This window comes from Loxodonta africana, chromosome 12 (assembly GCF_030014295.1).
Source record: "Loxodonta africana isolate mLoxAfr1 chromosome 12, mLoxAfr1.hap2, whole genome shotgun sequence".
Classification (NCBI taxonomy): domain Eukaryota; kingdom Metazoa; phylum Chordata; class Mammalia; order Proboscidea; family Elephantidae; genus Loxodonta; species Loxodonta africana.
Window position 1 is genome coordinate 5,750,942 of NC_087353.1, and position 21,235 is coordinate 5,772,176.

Genomic DNA, 21,235 nt, shown 5'->3' on the forward strand with positions numbered 1-21,235 from the left:
GTAATTGCTTCCTAATGAGAACCTGTGGGACACTGTACTTAACGAAATGATGTGAGTCCTAGGGTTCTGTTACTCCTTTAAAAAGCCTGGAGCACAAAAATATTTTAGAATCAAGCAGCTGACTATTACAGAAGGCAGTTCTAAATGAACACCTATTTTCAGATAGGCGCCATTCGACACATACGGACAAATCACAAAAGAACAAAAAAAGACCAAATTGAAGTAAAAATTACTTGACAGTGTCCTTTTAAAACACACTTTAAAGAACTGACCATCATTAGATTCTAAACCAGCAGTTCTCAAACTTTTTGGTCTCAGGAGCCCTTTACAGTCTCGAAAATCATTGCAGACCCCAAAGAGCTTTTCTTTATCTGGGTTTGATTTATATATATTTACTGTATTAGAAATGAAAACTGAAAAAAAAATTAAATATTTACTTATTAATATCCATTAAGATAATAATAATCCCATTACATGATATCTTAAATGACATATATTTATGAAAAGTTTAACTATATTTTCTTTTAAAAAAATGGTGAGATGAGTGGCATTGTTTTGCAGTTTTGGAAAATGGTTTAGTGTCTAGCTTAGAGACAGCTGGACCCTGCATTCAGTCTGCTGCGATACTGCACCTCATGGTGCTTCTGGGTAATTCCACCATAAACTCGTAAGAGAATGAGAGTGAAAAGGAAAGTAATGTCTTAGTATTAATATGAAAAAAGGGTTCCTCACCAAACCCCCTGAAAGAGTCTTGAGGACCCCTGGGAGTCCTTGGACCGCATTTTGAGAACCACTGTTCTAATCAAATTTGAAATTGACTTAGTTGCCAAGGTTTTTTGTTCTCGTTGTTTTTTAAGAGTCTGTTTTTAAGTAACCGTTTTCAACGTAGCTGGTCAAAAAATGAGCTACACTACCTTCAGTTCATGTTTTTGCTTTAGCTGCTGAATCTCTACCGCTCCCACAGTGTTTGCCATCAAATCTTTCATCTTTTTCTCATAGTGCTCCTTTAAACGGGTTAGGTCATGAGAAAGCTATAGCATAAAGAGATACAATCTTTTCACAAAACGCTCTGCAGCACTTTTAGACAATCTCACATTGAAAGTACTTCAGCAGTGCCTGGCGGAATGGTGTCCACAGGCCAGAGCATAACTTGGCACGAATGTTTCTCAGGACCCACATACACTTGTACCACAGGACAGGCCCTATCTCTAGGCCAGCTGATTTTGAAAAATAAATAGATAAAAACATAAGATCAAAAGGCAGACTGGAGACTTGTCTAGGCCAAACAAGGGCAAGTAAATGAAACGAAAACCTATGTGGAATTATTCATTCACATTTTGATGAAATTAAAGTGATCAAATACATAAAATATATATAAAATTCCTTTATGTCATCAGCAGAGCAAAAGTTACTTATATTCAAGATTGTATTGAAGGGTGGCATATTCCTGGAATGGCCAGCATGGATATTTAATAGTCTCCAAACTGTCTCTAAATTTTCTAAATTATGGAGACAGAGTAAGATCTTAAATTATTCTTCACACAATCACAAGTAACCCAAATATACACAACTGCAAGCCCCATGGCTTCTCTGGTTAATATTTCTAGGATAATCAAGACAAACACTATTTTAGGTAATTTTTAACCGAAATTTGAGATGACTTTAAACAATTAAATGGTTTTACTTGGTAATGCTTAAAACATGCCTTCTTAAACTAGGAAATCTGGTACTCCACACTGTACTGCCATCTTGAGCAAGCATAACCAACCAAAGCACCATTACAACTTTCCACATATACCCCATCCCATATTCCCACCCCTGTCCCGGAATGCTGTACTAGCTACGCCGAAGTTTGAGAGAATGAAATAAATGCCGGACTCTGTGTTTCTTTCATTAATATTATTCTGCACTCATGAGCCAGTTTTGTGATGCCTTTTCATGTGTTTATTCTCCTAGCTGTGAAAGACTGTTGAACCATCCACGCATCTCACTGGACGTTTCAGGAGTTTTTCTTAGGAATACACATTCATTCTGAGGTCAGGGAAGACAAGAGGTTTTAAGTAATACCAACGGGCTCATCAGAGGTCTAACACCTGACCTAGCCCAGTTTGTACCATAATCACCTATGCTAATTGAACACAAAATTAAGAGTATTTCAACAACTGTTTCAAGGCACCCATTGAACACTACATCCTGCTGAAAGGAAAGCCAATCATTTTACCATTAAAATCTCAATTTAAATCAATAATGTATGAATAAGTTATATTAAGTCAAATATCACCTTAATTAGTAGCTCGATTATAAACTATAACCGCAGCTTCGTTTGTTGGTTGAATCTCAGCTGTAATAGTTCTTGGTACTAGAAAAGAGTTACCTAGAAAAGACTGGTTAATAATCCTGCGTGGTCAAGTTGACCACCACAAATTGGTAAATTCTTCTTGAGTTTTATCAGACAAGTTTACAGAATACGAGAATACTAAGCAACCCATACAAAAAATAGGTACTTGTCAATGATAGATGTATGTAGGTTACATCTGAAGGATATATCAGTCCAGGTATTTCCAATTGTCCTAATGGTGGGGGTTTTAGGTCAATGTTTGAATCAATAAGCTCTTTACCTTAACAATGTCAGACTGACCAGCCCATAACAGGAGGCATCAGCCTGGCAGGAGTCAGTTCAGAATGCATGTGACCCACATCACATCATATGTATAGCATATAAAGTACACTAACATTACTGTAGACTGTAGTACAAGTCAACCCTCTTATAAACAGCCCAAAATAAAAAATACATATTTTATTATATATACGGCATAGCCAGACATTACTGAAAACTGAAGACCTTAATTTGATGATTTGCCTCAATAAAATGGCTCCTCAGTTCAACATCTTAGAATTCACTGTTTATATCTTCCCAAGTTTCTCCTGGAACCCTAATCTCAGGAGTTATCTTCCTGTTTATGATGAGAACACTGAAGTTCAAAATATGGCTTTGAAGGAAGGTAAAGTTGTATTGTTCCTTAAGTAAGCCTGATCTTTTGATGGACACAGCCCATGGTAACCGTGCCCAAACAGAATTACACACAAGGCGCCTAACACAACCAAATAATGCAGACAGTAATTATTTACCTTCTTAAAGTGGTCAAGACAGTAAGCTTGCTTAGGACATATTAAGTGATGTCTTTCCACGATTATATTTACTATGTAAAATAAGATATGCCTTTTCCTTTGACACGCTCTCCTAAAACTACATACCAATATTTTAAAAAGTGAGTATTTAAATATTATATTAACCCAAGTTCTATTTTTAAATAGTCCCATGTATATGTTATTGTAAGAACATATTTTAAAACAAACAAAATACATACTTGCTTCTTGTGGTTGCTACGCAAGAAGGACCTAGGGGTTCCATTTTTGCACTCTGAGTCACTTTGCTCTTCGTAACTTTCAAATTCACTTGAGCTCCATCCATATTCCAATGAGCTGTTTCCACCTTCATCCCCATTTTCAACGTCATCATAAATCATTTCATCTGAATGCATGAAATCCCAAAACGAAATTAAAATAAAAATGTAGAATTCACTAGTTGTTGTTCTGACGTCGTTTGTTGTTCTACCATACGGTCTAGAGTGGCGGGGGTGGACACAGAGGAGAACAACGTGGAGGAACAGCACAGAGCCTCAGGTATGCTCCTCTAGAAAGTGTTACCTAGAACTGCTGGAATGCTGAGCTGGCATCTGTGTAGTTTGAAAAAGCTCTTAGGGTGTTTCTGATAAATGCCCCAGGCCCATCCATACCCTGAAGACCACAATTGTACCAACTCATATGTTGACCACAGAGAACTTCTCACAAAGGAATATTTTTCTTTAGACAAAGATATGGAATACAAACATATAGACAGATATTCAAGTGACACTTTAAACAACTGTAAATTTTGCTTTTATGCTTAAAATGGTCTAATGAAACTTATAAACAATCTGTTACTGTCTATAAAGAGGCTTTATTGCATTATTTCAGAATTAGTGAAGAACATATCATGGTTACTACTGAATATAGTGTCAAGGGATCTTTATAAAGAAAATTCTGAGGGTAGGGTCCACGTCTTCTCTTTTATAATCTGTATTCTGCAAATGAGAACAAAACTGAACTGAGCAGCTTCATGAGCCTCTCTGCATCCCTGCAGCAAGCGAAAAGACTTGATACCCACAGCTAATACGCTTTCTTCAAATAGATGTCAAAGAGGAGTTATTGTGTGACATCCCTGATTAACGTAAAAATGTCAGTAGAGCCTGAAAATACATACGGACTTTCTATTTTCAATGCAGGGTCAGGGACAGTAAGCCTTTCAAACAATGAAAACATCCATTCTTCAAACTCCCAGCTTACTGTTGTTGTTTGCCGTCAAGTGGATTCTAACTCATAGAGACCCTACAGGACAGAAAAGAACTGTCCCATATGGTTTCCTAGGCTGTAATCTTTAAGGGAGCAGATCACCAGGTCTTTTCTCCTTCAGAGCAGCTGGTGGGTTCAAACCACTGACCTTCTGATTAGCAGCCAAGGGCCTTGACCACAGTACCCCCAGGGCTCCTTCCCAGAATATTAGTGTCTCCCTAATTTCTATTATTCATTAAATATTCTATCACAAAGAGAGAAGCTTGAGTGGTGCAAGTGGTATGTGATCAGTTGCTCCTAGAAGTTGGCGGCTCAACCCACCCACTAGCAGATCCTCGGAAGAAAGGCCTTGCAAACTGCTTTCATAAGACTACAGGCAAGAAAACGCTATGAAGCAGTTCTGCTCTGTAACACATAGGGTCACCATGAGTCGGGGCCATCTCAAAGCAGTTGACAACAACCACCACAAATAATAGTTCTTTATTTTAGCTGAAGTTTCTAATGTATTAAATGGCCTCATATGATTAAGGGTGATTTTTCTCTTGCTTAAATGATCACTTAAGGACAGTACAAAGTAATATGAAGATGGCACTTCCGTGGCTTAAAAATATATTCATATTATTCTCTACTAAACTTATTCCACATGCATCCTCACGTTCACTGCAGTAAAACATGGCCTTAAAATCATATATAATTAAAAGCACTGATAGATATATTCTTGAGGGCAAAAAGCAAGCTTAGTATATACAATGACATTTTAAGACAAACATTTTAATTGCAAATAAGAAATTAGACACTAACTTAGTCATTGTGAAATTTTCCTGATATTTCAAATTGCCCCACCTTTTATTTCTCCGCTAGATTCAGATTGATTCTTTGAGTACATAAGACATAAGAGATCATCCAAGTATCTATTAAAAGCTCTGAAAATCAGATGTTGTCTGGATAAAACCATGAAATGTTTCAAAATAAGCTCACCTTCCAAAAGCTACCATGGTATTGTTCAGGTGTGCCTAAAGAGGGTGAATAAGAGACACTAACTGGGCAATTCAGTAAACACAGCAGACCAATTCAGTGACTGAAACAGGTCAAACTCTGGCATGACTGACTGACCTGAAATTTGGTGCTGAGGGTAATCTTTATAACCCACTTGGTAGGAGCCCTGATGGCACAGTGGTTAAGAGCTTGGGTGCTAACCATTTGGCAGTCTGAATCCACCAGCCACTCCCTGGGAACCCTATGGGGCAGTTCTACTCTGTCCTATAGGGTCACTATGAGTCAAAATCGACTTGATGGCAATGGATTGTTTTTGTTTGTTAGGTGCTTTTGCCACACTCGCGGTTATTCAAAGAAAGCTGCCTCAAAACGAACTAAAACATGTTTCCACATTGTTCTTACCATCATGTTTTACAAACCCCAATGCCACCCATCCTTTGTGGACAGATCGGTCCCCACCCACGTGCCTCCATTAATCTCTCTCTGGACTTTTAGCGCTTCCAGGCTACACAAAACAAGTTAGAACATAGTCTTTCACATGTTACTCTCTTCACCTCAATTAGATTTGAAGTCCTTTGAGAGCTGGAGCTACGTTTTCTGTATCCATCCCAGCTGCTGATGAAAGTCTAAACAATGGAATTTAGTTGATTAAGCTACTTGTTAAGGCTCTTGGGAAACATGGCTAAGGTTCTTTCTGTAGTGTAGTTTAGGTTCTTTCTGCAGTGTAGTGTAGTTTGATTGCCTGTCTTCAGGGTCTTGGGGGAAATAAGAGCTCTAACAACTGCAGGCATATTCAAACGCTTTTAACTTAAATCTATGAATATTCAGACTAGTAGAATGTGTGAAAATAAATGCTTCTGAATGCTTTTTAAAAAGGTAATCAATCCTGTTTTAACTCGATCAGCATGCATAACACTTTCAAGGGCTGTGAGGTGTCGTGTTAAATATTGATGATTTAGTGAATTATTTGTTCTCCTCAATTCCTAGATTCACAGATTTACTGCTTCTTAAGGTGAAAACCAAATCCAGCCACTCTGGCATCTCTTTCCACCAAGGAGAGTGAAGAGAAAGCAGGATTTATTGTTTTTCTTGGCCGAAATCTTGCCATTAGTCACAACAACCTTTAAAGGGACCCTAATATCTAGTAAAGGAGCCCTGGTGGCACAATGATTAAGCACTCGGCTGCTAACTGAAAGGTCGGCAGTTTGAACCCACCATCAGCTCTGCCGGAGAAAAGACCTGGAAATCTCCTTCCATAAAAATTACAGCCAAGGAAACTCTATGGGGCAGCTCTACGCTGTCACATGAGGTTGCTATGAGTTGGCATCAACTCGACAGCACCCAAGTACACAACAGCTAGTAAGAAATTCTTCAATAATCTCCCATGTATTGTCAGAGAATTTGACTCTAGCTGGTCGCCATGGGTTGGAATTGACCTGAGGGCAACTAACGACAACGACCATCATATTTTGTATCATGTATCCCAGCTTTCCCTCAGGGACATCTCCATCTCCACAGTCCATCAGACGTTTGAACTCTTAGAGGCCTACCACCACAAAACCACCACTAGAAGGGGGCTCAGAGATCTGGTCTATATTTAACTTAAAAACATACTGATTGAATTGTGAGACACTTCAGATACAACAAAAAGAACAAAGTAGCAGACACGGTAACCCACCAATATGAAACTCTTTACAGTTTATCTTATTAGTTTCGATCCTCTCTCACGTAAAGGCAGAAATGAAATGTACATGACTACGGCCCTACCTCCATCCTCTCCAGCCCTCCCCCCAGAGGCCCACAAGTATCTTCCCTAGTATGTATCGTCCACTTACCTCTTAGGAATGTATCTAAAGACAATGCGTGAAATACCTTTTTATATCTTGCTTTTTTTTTTATTTTCTTCTAAGTGGTTTATTGATGTAAAATTGTTTATAGAATTCTCTTACAGTTTTCACAAATTTCTACTGCAGTTCCTTCTTCCAATCAATTTTACTATTCATTTCAAGGAAACACCTTTTAGCTTTCTATTGTTTCTTTGTTTTCTATTTTATCATTTTTGCTCTTATTATTATTTCCTTCCTCCATTTTTTTTGAGTTTACTTTGCTGTTCTCTTATATAACTGATTGAGTTGGATGCTACGCTCCTTGTTCTTCAATCTGATTTTTTAACATATGCCATTATGTCTATAATTCTTTACTTATTATTTTATATCAATCCCTTAAGCTTTTACGTAATGTTTTCATTATTATTCAAGTCAAAATATTTTCTGATTTTCATTCTTGACCATGGGTTATTTAGTAGTATGGTTTTTAATTTCCAAGTGACTTTATTTTTTGGAATCATTTTATTGGGATGTAATCAGAGAACATGACCTGAATATCATACCTTTGGCATTTGTTAGTACTTGCTTTGGGGCAGTTATGTATTCTGAAACTATTAGCAACAGGGTTCCATATATGTCCTTTACATCAGCCATACTGCTGGGTTGTCGTCATTTTCTGTAGTTCACTAATTTTGTACCCAATATCCATCAATAATGGGAAGAGCTTTGTTAAAATCTCTCACTGTGACTGTGTACTGGTCTATTTCTGATTACATCTTAGTCATGTTTTGCTTTACATATTTTGAGGCTCTGTTGTTAGGGCCGTACAAACTTAAAATTGTTATATACCTTCCTCATAAAGGTATATCTTCCTTATTCCTTTTATCATAATTCACTTTCTATCCAATAATGCTTCACAATTTGACATTTTATATGATATCATTATAGTTATACTGGCTCCAATTTGGTTAGAATTGGCCTTATATTTCTTTCCCTACCCTTTTGCTTAAAAATTTTATTTACCATTATATGTTAACATATCTCTTGTAAGATCATATGGATAGCTTTGCTATTTTGTCCAATCTGAGAATCTCTTTTATTGGCAAGTTTGATCCAATTTATGTTTACTACAAGTCTCAATATATTTGGACTTATTTTTATATTTTATTTCATATTCTTTTCCATGCTTTCTCATTTTTTTTTTTTTTTTCTTGCTTTCTATTGAATTTTGTTCTACTGGTTTAGAAGTTAAATAATCTATTTCTATTCTTTTAGTGGTTACCCGAAACATGCAGACTTGACCTAGCATAACAACAAACAAACCCTTCTCCTGAAAAATATATAGACTTAGGATGTTGACATGTTAAAAATTCCTTCCCATTGTACATATTACCGTTGTCTAATATTTTAGTTCCATCTTGTATTTATATTGTTGAAATTGGATATTATTAATGTTGTTTTACTCATCAATGCTTGTTTAGATTTATTGACATATTTATCAGTTTATTTTCTCACTGTTTTTTCTTGTATCCCATTCCCTTCTTTTAACGTACAACATTAAATATTTTTAAATAAGACAATCTTGTTCTGATACTGCCTTTATTTATGTCTTTTGAAAGGATTACAGTCTGGCTGTTTAGAAATCTGGGTAGAAACAGCTATTTTCTTTCAACACTTCGAAAACATTTTTCTGCTCTCTCCTGGAGTGTTGATAAGTCTGTTCTTTTCCTAACTGTAGCTCCTTTGTAGGTAATCTGTGTTTTCACTCTTGTTGCTGTTAACATTCCCACTGTGGATCTGGTGCTCTGCAGTTTCAATTCTATGGGCCTAGGTAGGGATAAATCCTTCATTAATCCTGTTTTGAATTTGTGTTTCTAGAAACTGAGAATGTGCATCTTTCTTTAATTCCAGAAAACTCTTAGTAATCATTTCTTTGAATGTTTCTTTTCCCCATTCCCTTTATTTTCTGCTTTGTGTCATTTATTAGATAAACATTAGAACTTCTCGTCCTGTATGTCTTACTTTTTCTTTTACATTTTCCGTATCTTTAACTCTTTCTGCTTCTATGGGATAACTTCCTGGAATTTATCTCCATTATTCTTCTCCTCGGTTGTATCAAGTTCTGTCAGTGGGTACATGTGTTTCTAGTCTATCCTTTCACTGCAGAACCAGCTATTTGAAGGTCTCAGCTTTATTCAGGGGTGTCTCAGTTCCAACTTCCCTCCTAGTGCAATGCTAGGTCTTATCTCCAACTCCTAACCAAGGATAAAACTACAGCTCATAAGTTACCGAAACCGACTACCCCCCACCCTCACCCCCAGCCAGGATCACGAAAACATCAGCTTATTAACATAATTTTCTGGTTTTCATTTACCTCCTCATTTCTAGCACCATATTTAAAAGAATCATTATATTCCATCCCAGATGTCTATGTGTTTGCAAAAGGAGGGTTTCTGGGAGACATTAATTAGCTATGTCACCAACTGTCTTTATTCCCTCATTTTTCAGCTAAAGAAACTAAGGCTGGAGAGGTTCAGAGGCTTGTCTAAAATGAGAACACTAAATAAGATCCGCATGTTAAAAGTTTCCAATATGAACTTTTCTTGGCATTTCAAAAGTTGTAAACACAAATCCACATAGATTATGGGCGCATACACACCAATATTCCACCACATCCGAGAGCCACTATAACATACATGCGATAGGGATATACAAAAACATACAGGCTGTGTCTCTAGTGATTACGTGCACACTAAATGGTCTTTTTTATATATAGATACACCAGTAGGGAAAAACTGCTCAACTGAATCTCATAAAACTCAGTTCAGGACAAAACCAAACCTGGCTCCGAGTCTGAATTCTCTCTTGGGACATCATCATAAATTGCTTCTTCTGCATCTGCAACGAAAGGGGAGGAAAACTTTAAAAAACTGACCAAGACTCATCCGATTCAATTTAAATTTCATAGGGCAAAATCTCCCACGACTAACAACCTTTTCACTGTTCAGAAAAGTTCACGTGAATAACCGGTGGTACCCTAACAAAGCGGTATTTCTGGGGCAGAATACTCCATTAGGGAATGAGGGAAAGGCCTCTAACTGGACCAGCTGTAGAAGATCACCAACTGGCGGCTTTTACTGATTTTCAGGCCAAGTTTATTCTATTATAGCATGTTCAATTATACATATTTTTATGTTTCTGTTATAAACATTTTTAAGTCTATGAAGTTGTGTTTTGACAAACAGAGAATACAAAGGTGCTGCACAGAGTTTCAGAAAAGGAGGGAGAGCCCAACCAGTGCTGCACCAGTGGGCCACCACCAGAGCAGAGTGACCACTCAGCAGTGTCCTGAACCACTGCGTGGTAGAAGTAATTGCATGCAAGTATAAAGTGTTAAACTTTCAGGACAAATTTCTCAGAACGTACTCTGTGGGAACTTGGTGTCCTATAAAATTGCAACAGGTCTTCTTTAGAGAAAAAACAAACAAACAAACAAACAAACAGGAGGGAGACACTCCATGAGCAAAACCTTTAGTCTACATTGTAGAAGGTAATTATATAGGAAGTTAGCGATAACATTTGAATTTTTATTTAAATATTTGTAAGAGCATGCGTTTTGGGAAATCAGTTTCTTAAAAAAGGCAGCCTTTTAAAATAATTTTCCAAAATATTTGTTTATTGGTGTCATCCTTGCCACAGGGAACCTCCAAACTACAATGTTATTTGTTATACTGAAAACCACAAAAGCAACTGATTATTAAACAACAAAGGAAGGACAATTAGATAAATAAAACTTAATGTCTTCTGACATCTGGCCATTGTTACTATCCCCGTATTACCAGGGGTAAAACAAGCAAATTCAAGAACAGCTCCCTACTCTCCGGCTGCTGTCGGGTCCCCGTATTACAGAGGCTTGTGTCCCTTTAATAGTCTTTATTAATTACAAGCACAGCATCTCTACTCCTATTAGATAGTGCTGAGGGACCTCGAGTTTACAGAGTTTACTTTCAAATACCGTTATCCTAATTAACTGTCATCTAGATTTTAAAAACAAATAAGGGAAGAAATAGAACTGCTAGAGAATAACAAGTCAGTAATTTAATCTTGTAATGATCCTGATTTAATAGCCCCTGGCAGAATCATCTAATCACACTAAGTTCTTTGTTTTGACAACAACATAATTAAAATCGTAATGAACCTTTCCAGGAGATAGTTTAATAACTAGGACATAGCTAAGATGGCTCTACCTTGCAAGTCAATCATATAAAATAACTATGTAGCAATTAGTGAGCCAGTGAATAATAAAAGGGGTAATTAGGAAAGTAATCTTCACTTTTCCTTTAAAAATTAAAAAATGAAATAAAGTCTAGTCAAGAATATTTTTAGCTTTTTAAACCACACATGGAAGATCTGGTATACCATCTGGTCAGTGGGTTGGTTTAACCAACCACACCCCTCCCCTTTGATAATGGTACCATGAAGAAGCATCTCGCTGGGGAACAGCTAGAAAGAATACTTCGTTAACATCTCGGTAATGACTCATTGATTAGGGGCTGGAATCCAGAGTGTCATTGCCCAAATCCGTAACTGCTGTAACGACAACACAATTTATACTAGAAAGAAACAACCAGCAAGAAGCATGTGCTTGGATGGAGAGAGCGAAGGTAATACGCCACGGAGGAAGAGCTTCGTAGAGCCCTGGGAAAACATTTACATATCCAGCTTGTTAATATCTTAAGTAAATGAATGTATTTTTAAAAGTTTCAGATCTTATATAGAACATAAGAATAATTAACACAGCCTGGAAAAAAAACAAAAAACCCACAGCATCACTCTGTTGGCAGGCAAATGCTCGTGCTGAGCTTCGTGAGGACTCCGACCACGGCCTATCAACACTCCTAGTCAGCAGTACTTACTTTCCATCCACGCTGTATTGGCAGGATCTGCAACCCATCGGGCCAGGGCACTGTCTTCTTTATTGCCTTGATCTTCACTTAAGGAAAACAAACCAAAAAGTCAGAATACTGACAAATATTCCAGGCATTAGGTTGCTGAATGCCCCAAAAGTACAGTGAAACCTATGAGAGACAGAACTCGATGGGGCTGCCTTGTTTTTCTGGGTCTTGCAAGTTTTTCGCCTTTGACAGGGTGTTTACTCTTGCTCTCTATTAAGAATCCCACTTCATTTTAGTTTCGAGTTTTCCTTCTTTGTCAGATTTCCACTTTACACAGGTTCCAGCTTTCGCACGTTTTACTGTATATATTGTATATATGTATGTATATGTTACTATGCCTGGAAAGTGTATATTTTCCCAGATGTTATCACAAAAACTACCAAATTCTAATTTTCATTCATAACTATTTATAAATAAGTGCTCTGAATGGCCACCATGCATACAGCACAATATCTGGCAGAAGAGTATAGAAGAAATATGGTCCCTGCTTGCAAAAGGCCTAATTTTCCTTCCCGTTTTTCATCAGGCCTTTTTGAGGGCCTATTTTGTGCCACATACGATGCTGGGTTCTAGAGATACCCATGAGTAAGACATAAGCCTTCTTGGGCTCTAGTAACAGGGCAGTGGGAGAAAAGACACAAAACAAGAATTAAAAATGGTAATTACCCAACTGGTGGTATGTTCGCAGCACAATGGTCATAGGGGCCAGCTCATAAAGAGTCTGGCACAAAAAGTCAAGGGATTTTGGGTTTTACTCTGTAGGCAATGGGAAGCCACAGGAATGCTTGATTCAGAGGAATGACAAGACCAGATTCATTCAACAAGTATTTTTTGAGGTCCACCTCTGTGGAAATCTAACAGTTGTAATTAATATGAATATAAAACCCAAGCCCATCACCACTGAGTCAATTCCAACTCATGGTGACCCTGTAAGACAGAGCAGAACTACCCCATAGGTTTCCAAGGTTGTCACCTTTCTGAAGCCAACTGCCACATCTTTCTCCTGTGGAGCGCTGGTGGGTTCTAACTGGCAGCCTTTCAGTTAGCTGCGGAGTGCTTAACAACCATGCCACCCGACTCTTTAAAAATGAATACAGCAGTGCTTAAAACAGACAAAACCCCTGACCACATAAGGCTTTCATTACAGAGAACATCTTATAAAGATAAACTGAGCAGCAGTGCAAACAAACCAAAAAATATCAATTGGAAGGAAAAGAGACTGGCAACAGACAAGCATCTAGAGGTAAATAAGGGAAGTTCTGAAACATTTATATACGGAAAAATAGAATCATTAATATAAAGTCAGGTGGCAAGACAATTCAACATCTCCAGAGTAAGTGAAGGGGACAGTGAACGTTACTGCAACAGACAACCTCCCTCTTTTATCATTTCGTTTTTTGCTGATATGTTCTAATGAACAATGAAATATCTGCAAGATGGCAGTCAAGAGGAAAAAGTGCAAAAGTCCTAAAGATTTCCAGATACTCAAGGATGTGTTACATAAAACTGCTATGTTGTGGATCTCTTTGAAAACTAAGACACAGTCCCCGTACTCAGCTGAAGAATTGACCACATAGAGAAGTATTCTTCTACTTCTTAAGTTTGAAATGATACTAAAATAAAAAGAATAAAATCTGAAGCAACTGTGCTTTGTATTTATATTGTATTTTTAAATTATTCCTGAATATTTTTCATACTTTTGGAAATTATTTTTTTATCACCCCATTTCAACTGTTTCCTTGTTAAAAAAACTCACTTTCAATAAATATATTTTTTCGCACTACACTTTAGATTACCAACAGTATCATGACATTCACTAATATTTAGTAGAACTGCGATTTCTAATAAATAGTCTTAGATGGATCTACTTTGTGAAATAATTCTGTATTTAAATTGGATAGAAAATTCTTAGTAAATGAATACTTTTCCCTAGAGATCCTATGCATTTTAGAATTCATGTAAGAAATACTTTCAAAGATACTTAATAACTGAGAGAAAAAAAAAATGACTTTGGCAGAGGTTTCCTGCCAAACTTTGGCTGATACATCTTGACGCTTAAAGTAAAACAACTCTTTTCATCATCTCTGCCATTTTTGCTGATTCCCTGCGTGTGTAAATGGGTAACACCCTGCTAACCAACTTGCTTGGTGAAATGGGAGACTTTTCCTGACATGCACAAGACTACGTGAGCACCAAAAACCCAGAGGCTTCAGGGGTGACGTCACCCCAGCCACTCGGGCCAAGTCCTTCCCCGAGACTGCTCAGGGAGGGCAATGAAATCAGTTCTGCCGTCTCTGCGCAGAAACCAAACGTTCTCCATCTCCCAAAGGGGAAAAGGTCATTTCCCTCTGTAGCGTGCAGACAAGGTTTCAGAGATGAGGTCGAATCTGAAATACCAGTAGGTAAGCGATTAGGGAGATGACAATCTAGACAGAGCATGAGCAAAGCCACGGGGGCAGGAAAAAGAGCTATGGTTTCTGAGGAAGAGGCCCTCAGTAAGGGAGCCGAGGGAAATGAGGCTGGAGAAGAAAATCTGTTTGAGGAGAGTGATAAAAAAAGGATAATAAGTCGGATTTGCCTTCTAAGGCAATGCATTTGTTCACTTATTTATTCAACAATAACTTGCTGAGAACCTATGAAATCACCTGACCTTTCTGTCTAGGTCAGGACTCTGTTACAGGCTCTCATGGGTCCATATTCCTTTCCTTCAGAGTAAATATCTTTAAACGTGAGTGTCCGTTCATTAGTGCGGCTGTTTGATGACATCCCTCTGCACCACTAGGACTGTAGGATGAATGACGGCACCGCAGTGGCTTTACTGACTCCTCTGTTTCGGATGCTTTGCGTGTGGCAGACACTCAAAAAAGATTTCGCAAATGAAAAAACACACATACCTACTACGCGCCAAGCACGCTGTCATGCTAGGTGGTAAATATTCTAAGATTTCATAAAACCTGGTGCTTGTCCTTGAGGAATTTATTAGGGAAAAAGGATGCAGAAAAGCACAGTGATAGTACAAAGCAACGGGTTATAATGCAGGTATGCACGAACGGCTCTGGAAACATGAAAGAGGAAATTTATGAAAAGAGAGGCATTTAAGCTGGGTTCTAAAGGATCAATAGGAGTTTGCCTGGTATGTGGGATTCCTGGGCATTTGCCTGGTATATGGGACTCCTGGGCATTTCAAGACGATGAAATCGGACTTGTAAAGGCAAGGAGGCATGAAAGAAAGACTCTATAATCAAAAAAGTTTGGGAAAGTCTAGATTAAATAAAACTAAACCTTTTTTTCCAACCGAAGGAGTCTCAGAACCTTTACTATGCTTACACGCATACTGTACATCTCCAAGACGGAGCTGGAGGAAGGTGCATTTTCCAGTCCTGTTAGATACGGACTCACACTTTCCCTTTTTCCACACAGAATGACAAGAATATTTTGGGGAGCACTGATGTTTAGCAGAACACAGCTTGAGGAACACTGGGCTAGGGGACAGAATAGATAGAAACAGTATGACAAGCAAACAGAAGAGTAGACTAGGACAAGACAGTGGAAGCTGAAAGGGACATGGAGATAGGAAACAAAGACCTGGGGACAGTCAACCCTGCTGAAGAGCAGTGAGGAACTGACAATTTAAAAACAGAGAAGGGTAGGGGAACAGGTTAAAATCATTCGTAGTCAACATTTCAAGGAAAAAAAGTCATAAATTCAGAATATGTTTGTAAAATTAATGAAGATACCTGTTTGGTGGATCCTCAGAACTGAAAGAATTAAACTGGCTATCTTCTGCTGCTTCCTGTGTTTCTGCTAGGAAAGAAAGAAAAAAGCTGGTATTGGTTTTAGGCTTGACAAAAATGCTCGTGAAGTTGATTTCATCCTTAAAATGATTTCATATTTTCTTCTCTTGTCAATGATAAGCTTATCTTAGTATAAAGACTATTTACTGATGGATTAAAAATATTTAGCTTTTAAATAAAATTTATTCAAAACTGGGTTATAATAAAAAGTGATACCCAAAGGTTTTATAAAAGAGCCAGAGATAAAACACACAGGTACCCAAGTAAGTCAAGCCAGATTTTCGAATAAATATTCTCTCCTACTTCTTAGGTTTTCAGGGAAATGTACAATTATGATTTAATTAAAGTTATGTCTATATTACAACCTGCAAAATTTTAAGGGAGAAATGGTGAAGTTTGTGACATTTGACAACCAAACTTCACACACACACACACACAATTTCATACATGCCAACCTGTTTGGTGTTATTTCTCCCATTCTGTTTTCGGCTTACCAAGATTAGTGATGAACTCAGGACAAACGTTACGTCACATGTCAGACTAGAGGCAGTGCCAGGATTTGAAGTCAAATCTGCCCAGCTACGAAAATCGCTCTTCCCACCATCCTACAGTGCCTCAAGGAATAGCCAAAATGACCCCCAAAATGACAGAAATATTCCACAAAGTTGATGAAGGCAGGAAACATTGAATGGCACCACGAGAACTTTGCACAGTGAATTGTTTTTCCCTGCAGCATAAGTCAAGAGCACAGGGGGACTTATACGTATAACACTGCTTTCTGGTCCCAAATGCACAGCCCATGTTTTCTTATAATATGTCCATTCCTGTGGGAGACTCTTTTTACCGTGTGTTCCTCATCTCAAGAAAAAAAAAAAAAAATTCACCAAAATTTAATGTCTGTCAAAATAGAAGACGTTTGATTAGGAGAGGTAGGAAGAAGACGAGCACACTCATTGGAATTTCTCCCACCAGCCATTCCCGCCTCAAGCTAACAGAGGTACAAAGAAGGTAAGAAACTGTCCAATGTTATCTAGCTAGAAAGTAGATCCTGAATTTGAACCCAGGCCTAATCCCAAAATCCTTGCTTTTTCTACCACCTCAGGAATGAAATATGAAATACGTATGCTCATTTCTCTTTAGAAGACCAAAAAAAAAAACAAAAAACCAACCACAGACACACTTGTTCCTGGATTCTTGGTCTCACAATAGTGTTTATTATAACATAGCTTTCTTAATGGCTCTAAGTTGACAGTTAAAAAAAAAAAAAGCAAATTATTTAAAATAGTGCTAGATTATTTTAAGATATATGACTTTAAATAATGTAAAATAACCAAATTATTTAAAAGTAAGCAACTTAAAGTAAATGTATTTTCCTTAAGCACAAAATCTCCCTAAATCCCTACTTCATTATTTTTAGGTTGTTCTTACTCTTTAAGGCTACGGAATGAGAACAGTATTGTTGACCATGGTAAGTTCCCAGGATTACTGCCAAGTTCAACAGGAAAACACATGGGAAAGCGTCTACCCTAAAAACCCTCTTCTTTGGCTTCCAAAATATAAATCAGGATTTACTTAAAAGACTTTTTTTTTTTTCTCATTTTGTTATTAACTGGAAAGAAATAATCTTTTTACTGGAATTTTCACAAAAATGTAATTTCTGATTATGTAGCTAAGGGGCCATTCCCCTCAGGTGTTACTACCATCTGTTAGAAAAACATCACATGTACCTGGGAAATTCTGTATGTGTGTCCTGGGAAAGGTAACATAGAAATGTATTTAGGAGAGAGAAGGAAAAATTAAGCCAAGGTGTTTTTATTGGGTCAATTCTTAATAAACTTTGATTTTGCAAAGGGAAGAAGAGTTTTGTACTTTCAGTCAGTATGGGCTCACAGGGTCAGCTCTCCAGAGCTTTGCTAGGCTGTTAAAGCTGGACCTGGGATGGTGACAGCAGGTGCCTGACAAGAGAGCTCAGACCCTCAATCCTCACCAGAGGAATGGCTAACTTTCACGCCGTTCTTTACAGCCCAAGCTATATATCTCTGTAAAAACAACTGAAGCTTACCCAATATTAAACCAAACCAGCTGCCATAAGTCGATTCCAACTCATGGCGGCCCCATGTGTGTCCGAGTACAGCTGTGCCCCATAGGGTTTTCAATAGCTGATCTGTAGGATGTAGATTGCCAGGCCTTTTCTCTGCAGTGTCTCTGGGTAGACTCAAACCGCCAACCTATTGGTTAGCCTCTGAACGCTTAACTGTTTGCGCCACCCAGGGATGTAAACAATATTACCAAGTGTTAATGATAACAGAGAACAGGCTTTTAAAACTAAGTCATTCTAAGGTACAATTTGGTTCCTTTTTCACTCAGTAGACGTGAAAGAAATGACTACTTAAACCAATAGCCTTCTTACAGAGATGAGAAAGCTGAAGTTCAGAGAGGGTAAGCGACAGGCCAGAGGTCACACAGGCGGTCAGTGGCAAGACTTCTCCTGGCTCTGGCGTTCGTCCTCAGCTTGGCTCCCCGGACGTCAGGACAGCATTTCTTTCTAATTTTCTCTTAATTCATGGCTGTCTGGTATGTGATATTGGAGAGATCAGAAAACAAAAATTCTTCCCACTTCTCTTAGCTCTGTGTGTAGCAGGTTTCCCCCCGCAAAAACCTTCTGATTCTCCTGGACCAACGTCTCTATTGACAGTTTCTTTCTTTTCTTCACTGCAGCTAAAGCTATGTTCATTCAACAAGCGTTCACCAGGTGCCTTTGTGCAATCAAACGCGGTGTTCATTTGGAGCGTCTGGAGGACAACCCCGTGGAGGTGCTCAGCTGGCAGCAGAGGAGGGAGAGGAAGCCCCGAATGGGGGTCCTGAACTAAGTATAACCCTCTGGTGACAGCCGGAAGGAGGAGGAACGTGTCCTATCTTGCCCTAGATCCTCTAGCTCCACAGGGGGCAGCCTCAGGTGGCTTTCTTTTTCCTGACAGTCCGTCTCATCACTGTATCTTCTTTTTTTTTTTAATTTTATCACGTTTTATGTGAAAGTTTACAGCGCAAATGAGCTTTTCACTCAAAAATTTTACACACAAATTGTTTTGTGACATTAGTTGCAATCCCTACACACTGTATCAGCACTCTCCCCCTTTTCCTTTCCATCCTGGGCGCTCCGTGTCCATTCGTCCAGTTTTCCTGGCCCTTCCTGCCTTCTCGTCTTTGCTTCTGGGCAGGTGCGGTGCATTAATTATTTTTGTGTGTGGCCTTCTAACCATGGTGTTATAACTCCCACCCAGGTGATTGTGTGATAGGGTATTTGTGGCCTACCACGGGGACTGGTCAGTTTTGCCTTAAAAGACAGCCAATTCCAAAGCAGAGAGCCGGAGGCCACCACTACCACGGAGAGAGAGACCAGCAGGACGGACCCAGCAGCAGAGGCAGTGCAGTGGGCTTCCCAGGCCAGGGAGAGAGAAAGCTGAGGGCCTCTGGGCAGAGCCTTGGGGCCAGGGAGAGGGGTGCGTAGGAGCACAGCTGGGGAGAGGCTATCCTGATGGAGAAGAACTGCACCCTAAGTATTCCTGAGCCCAACTGTAACTGTTATTTTCCTAATAAACCCCATACTTTTGAGTATGGTCTGTGAGTTCTCTGTGGTCATTGCAACGCATTACGGAACCCAGCAGAGTGCTGTGGGAGGGATGGTTGGTGTCAGAATTGGCAGAGACGGTGGAGCGAGGAGGCATGCCCAACCTTCACTTCGTAGGACTCAGCCTTGGCCTGTCCATCTTGGTTCTCCTTCTCCCTTGTGGGGTTGGAGGAGGTCAAATACCTCCCCCACGCCATTTTTATAGCAGGCGTTGCCCATTTGGTCTCATACATGTGACTGACCTAAGAAGCATGTTCCTCACGTGTATTATTGTTTGTTTTATAGGCCTGTCTCACCTTTGGGTGAAAGGCAGACTTTGGGAGGGGCTTCAGTTCTGAGTTTAGCAGGGTGTCCAGGGGCCATAGTCTCAAGGGTTCCTCCAGCCTCTGTCAGATCAGTAAGTCTGGTCTTTTTTTGTGAATCTGAATTTTGTTCTACATTTTTCTCCTGCTCTGTGTGGGACCCTCTATCGTGATCCCTGTCAGAGTGGTCAGTGGTGGTAGCTGGGTCCTATCTAGTTCTTCCAGGCTCAGGCTGTTGGAGGCTGTGATTCATGTGGCCAATAGTCTTTCAGACTAGTATTTTCCTTGTGTCTCTGGTTTTCTTCATTCTCCTTTGCTCCAGACAGGATGGGACCAATAGATGTATCTTAGATGGCCACTTGCAAGCTTTTAAGACCCCAGACGCCACTCGCCCAAGTAGGATGTAGAACATTTTCTTTTATAAACTGTGTTATGCCAACTGGCCTAGATGTACCCTGAGACCAGGGGGGCCCAGTCCTCAGTACTAAATTTCTCAGTGTGCTCGGAATCCATCTTCCACATCTCCCTCAGTGAGAAAATTCCAGAGGAAAAGAGAGAGACAGCTTTCTACGTCTCTCTCCTCTCCTTCCTATTCTTCTTCCTCTCTGTTTCCACGAACGAAAATAGCTAGACAGACTCTGACCTCAAGAAACCTGCAGTTTGCAGTTTAACAGATGATACTAGACATACTCAAACATAACTATAATTTAGATAATAAGTGATGAACGCCAGAAGAGATGGATAAGGTTTTACAGGCACTTGTGGGAAAAGGAGGGAGGGAACTGGAGTAAAGTTCATATAATTCTTCCCTGGTATTACAAGGTAATAACTATATTTGGGATCAGACATTATTTTGAAATTTCCCGAAAAGTAAACTCCGAGAGCTTTCCTTAATTGTGTTCCTGTCACAGAAGAAGGAGCCCTGGTGGTGCAGTGGTTAAAAGCTCGGCTGCTAACCAAGAGGTTGGCAGTTCAAATCCACCAGCCACTCCTTGGAAATCCTACAGGGTCACTATGAGTTGGAATCAACTTGACAGCAATGGGTTCTGGGTTATCATGTAAGAAATTAATTTGGGGCTCATTTTTCAATTGTAAAAACAAGCATCCAATGAACCCATTGCGGTCGAGTCAATTCTGACTCATAGTGACCCTATAGGACAGAGTAGAACCACCCCATAGGATTTCCAAGGAGCGGTTGACCTTTTGGTTAGCATTGAGCTCTTAATTACTGTGCCACCAGGGCTCCATATCTAACGATTGCGGGGCTGGAAAGATTGAGGACAGATTTTACTAAACAAACACGCCATTTTTCTCATTACGCAAAGAAAAAAGAAAAAAAAAC

At 39.1% G+C, this 21,235-nt stretch overlaps 1 protein-coding gene across 5 annotated transcripts in view; it reads right to left on the reverse strand.

Moving 5' to 3' along the window:
* ARHGEF10 (Rho guanine nucleotide exchange factor 10) overlaps positions 1-21,235 on the reverse strand; it is a 178,707-nt gene that overhangs the window by 110,319 nt on the left and 47,153 nt on the right. For 3 of the 5 annotated variants that reach the window (XM_010591875.3, XM_010591873.3, XM_064294977.1), the window contains exons 5-9: positions 15,907-15,973; positions 12,131-12,207; positions 10,056-10,112; positions 3,369-3,532; positions 915-1,031 (exon numbers count right to left, since the gene is read on the reverse strand). In XM_010591875.3, coding sequence (XP_010590177.1) covers positions 915-1,031; positions 3,369-3,532; positions 10,056-10,112; positions 12,131-12,207; positions 15,907-15,973 — 482 coding nt within the window. The remainder of the gene's footprint in view (positions 1-914; positions 1,032-3,368; positions 3,533-10,055; positions 10,113-12,130; positions 12,208-15,906; positions 15,974-21,235) is intronic. The other 2 variants (XM_010591874.3, XM_023550379.2) reach the window with 2 other exon arrangements.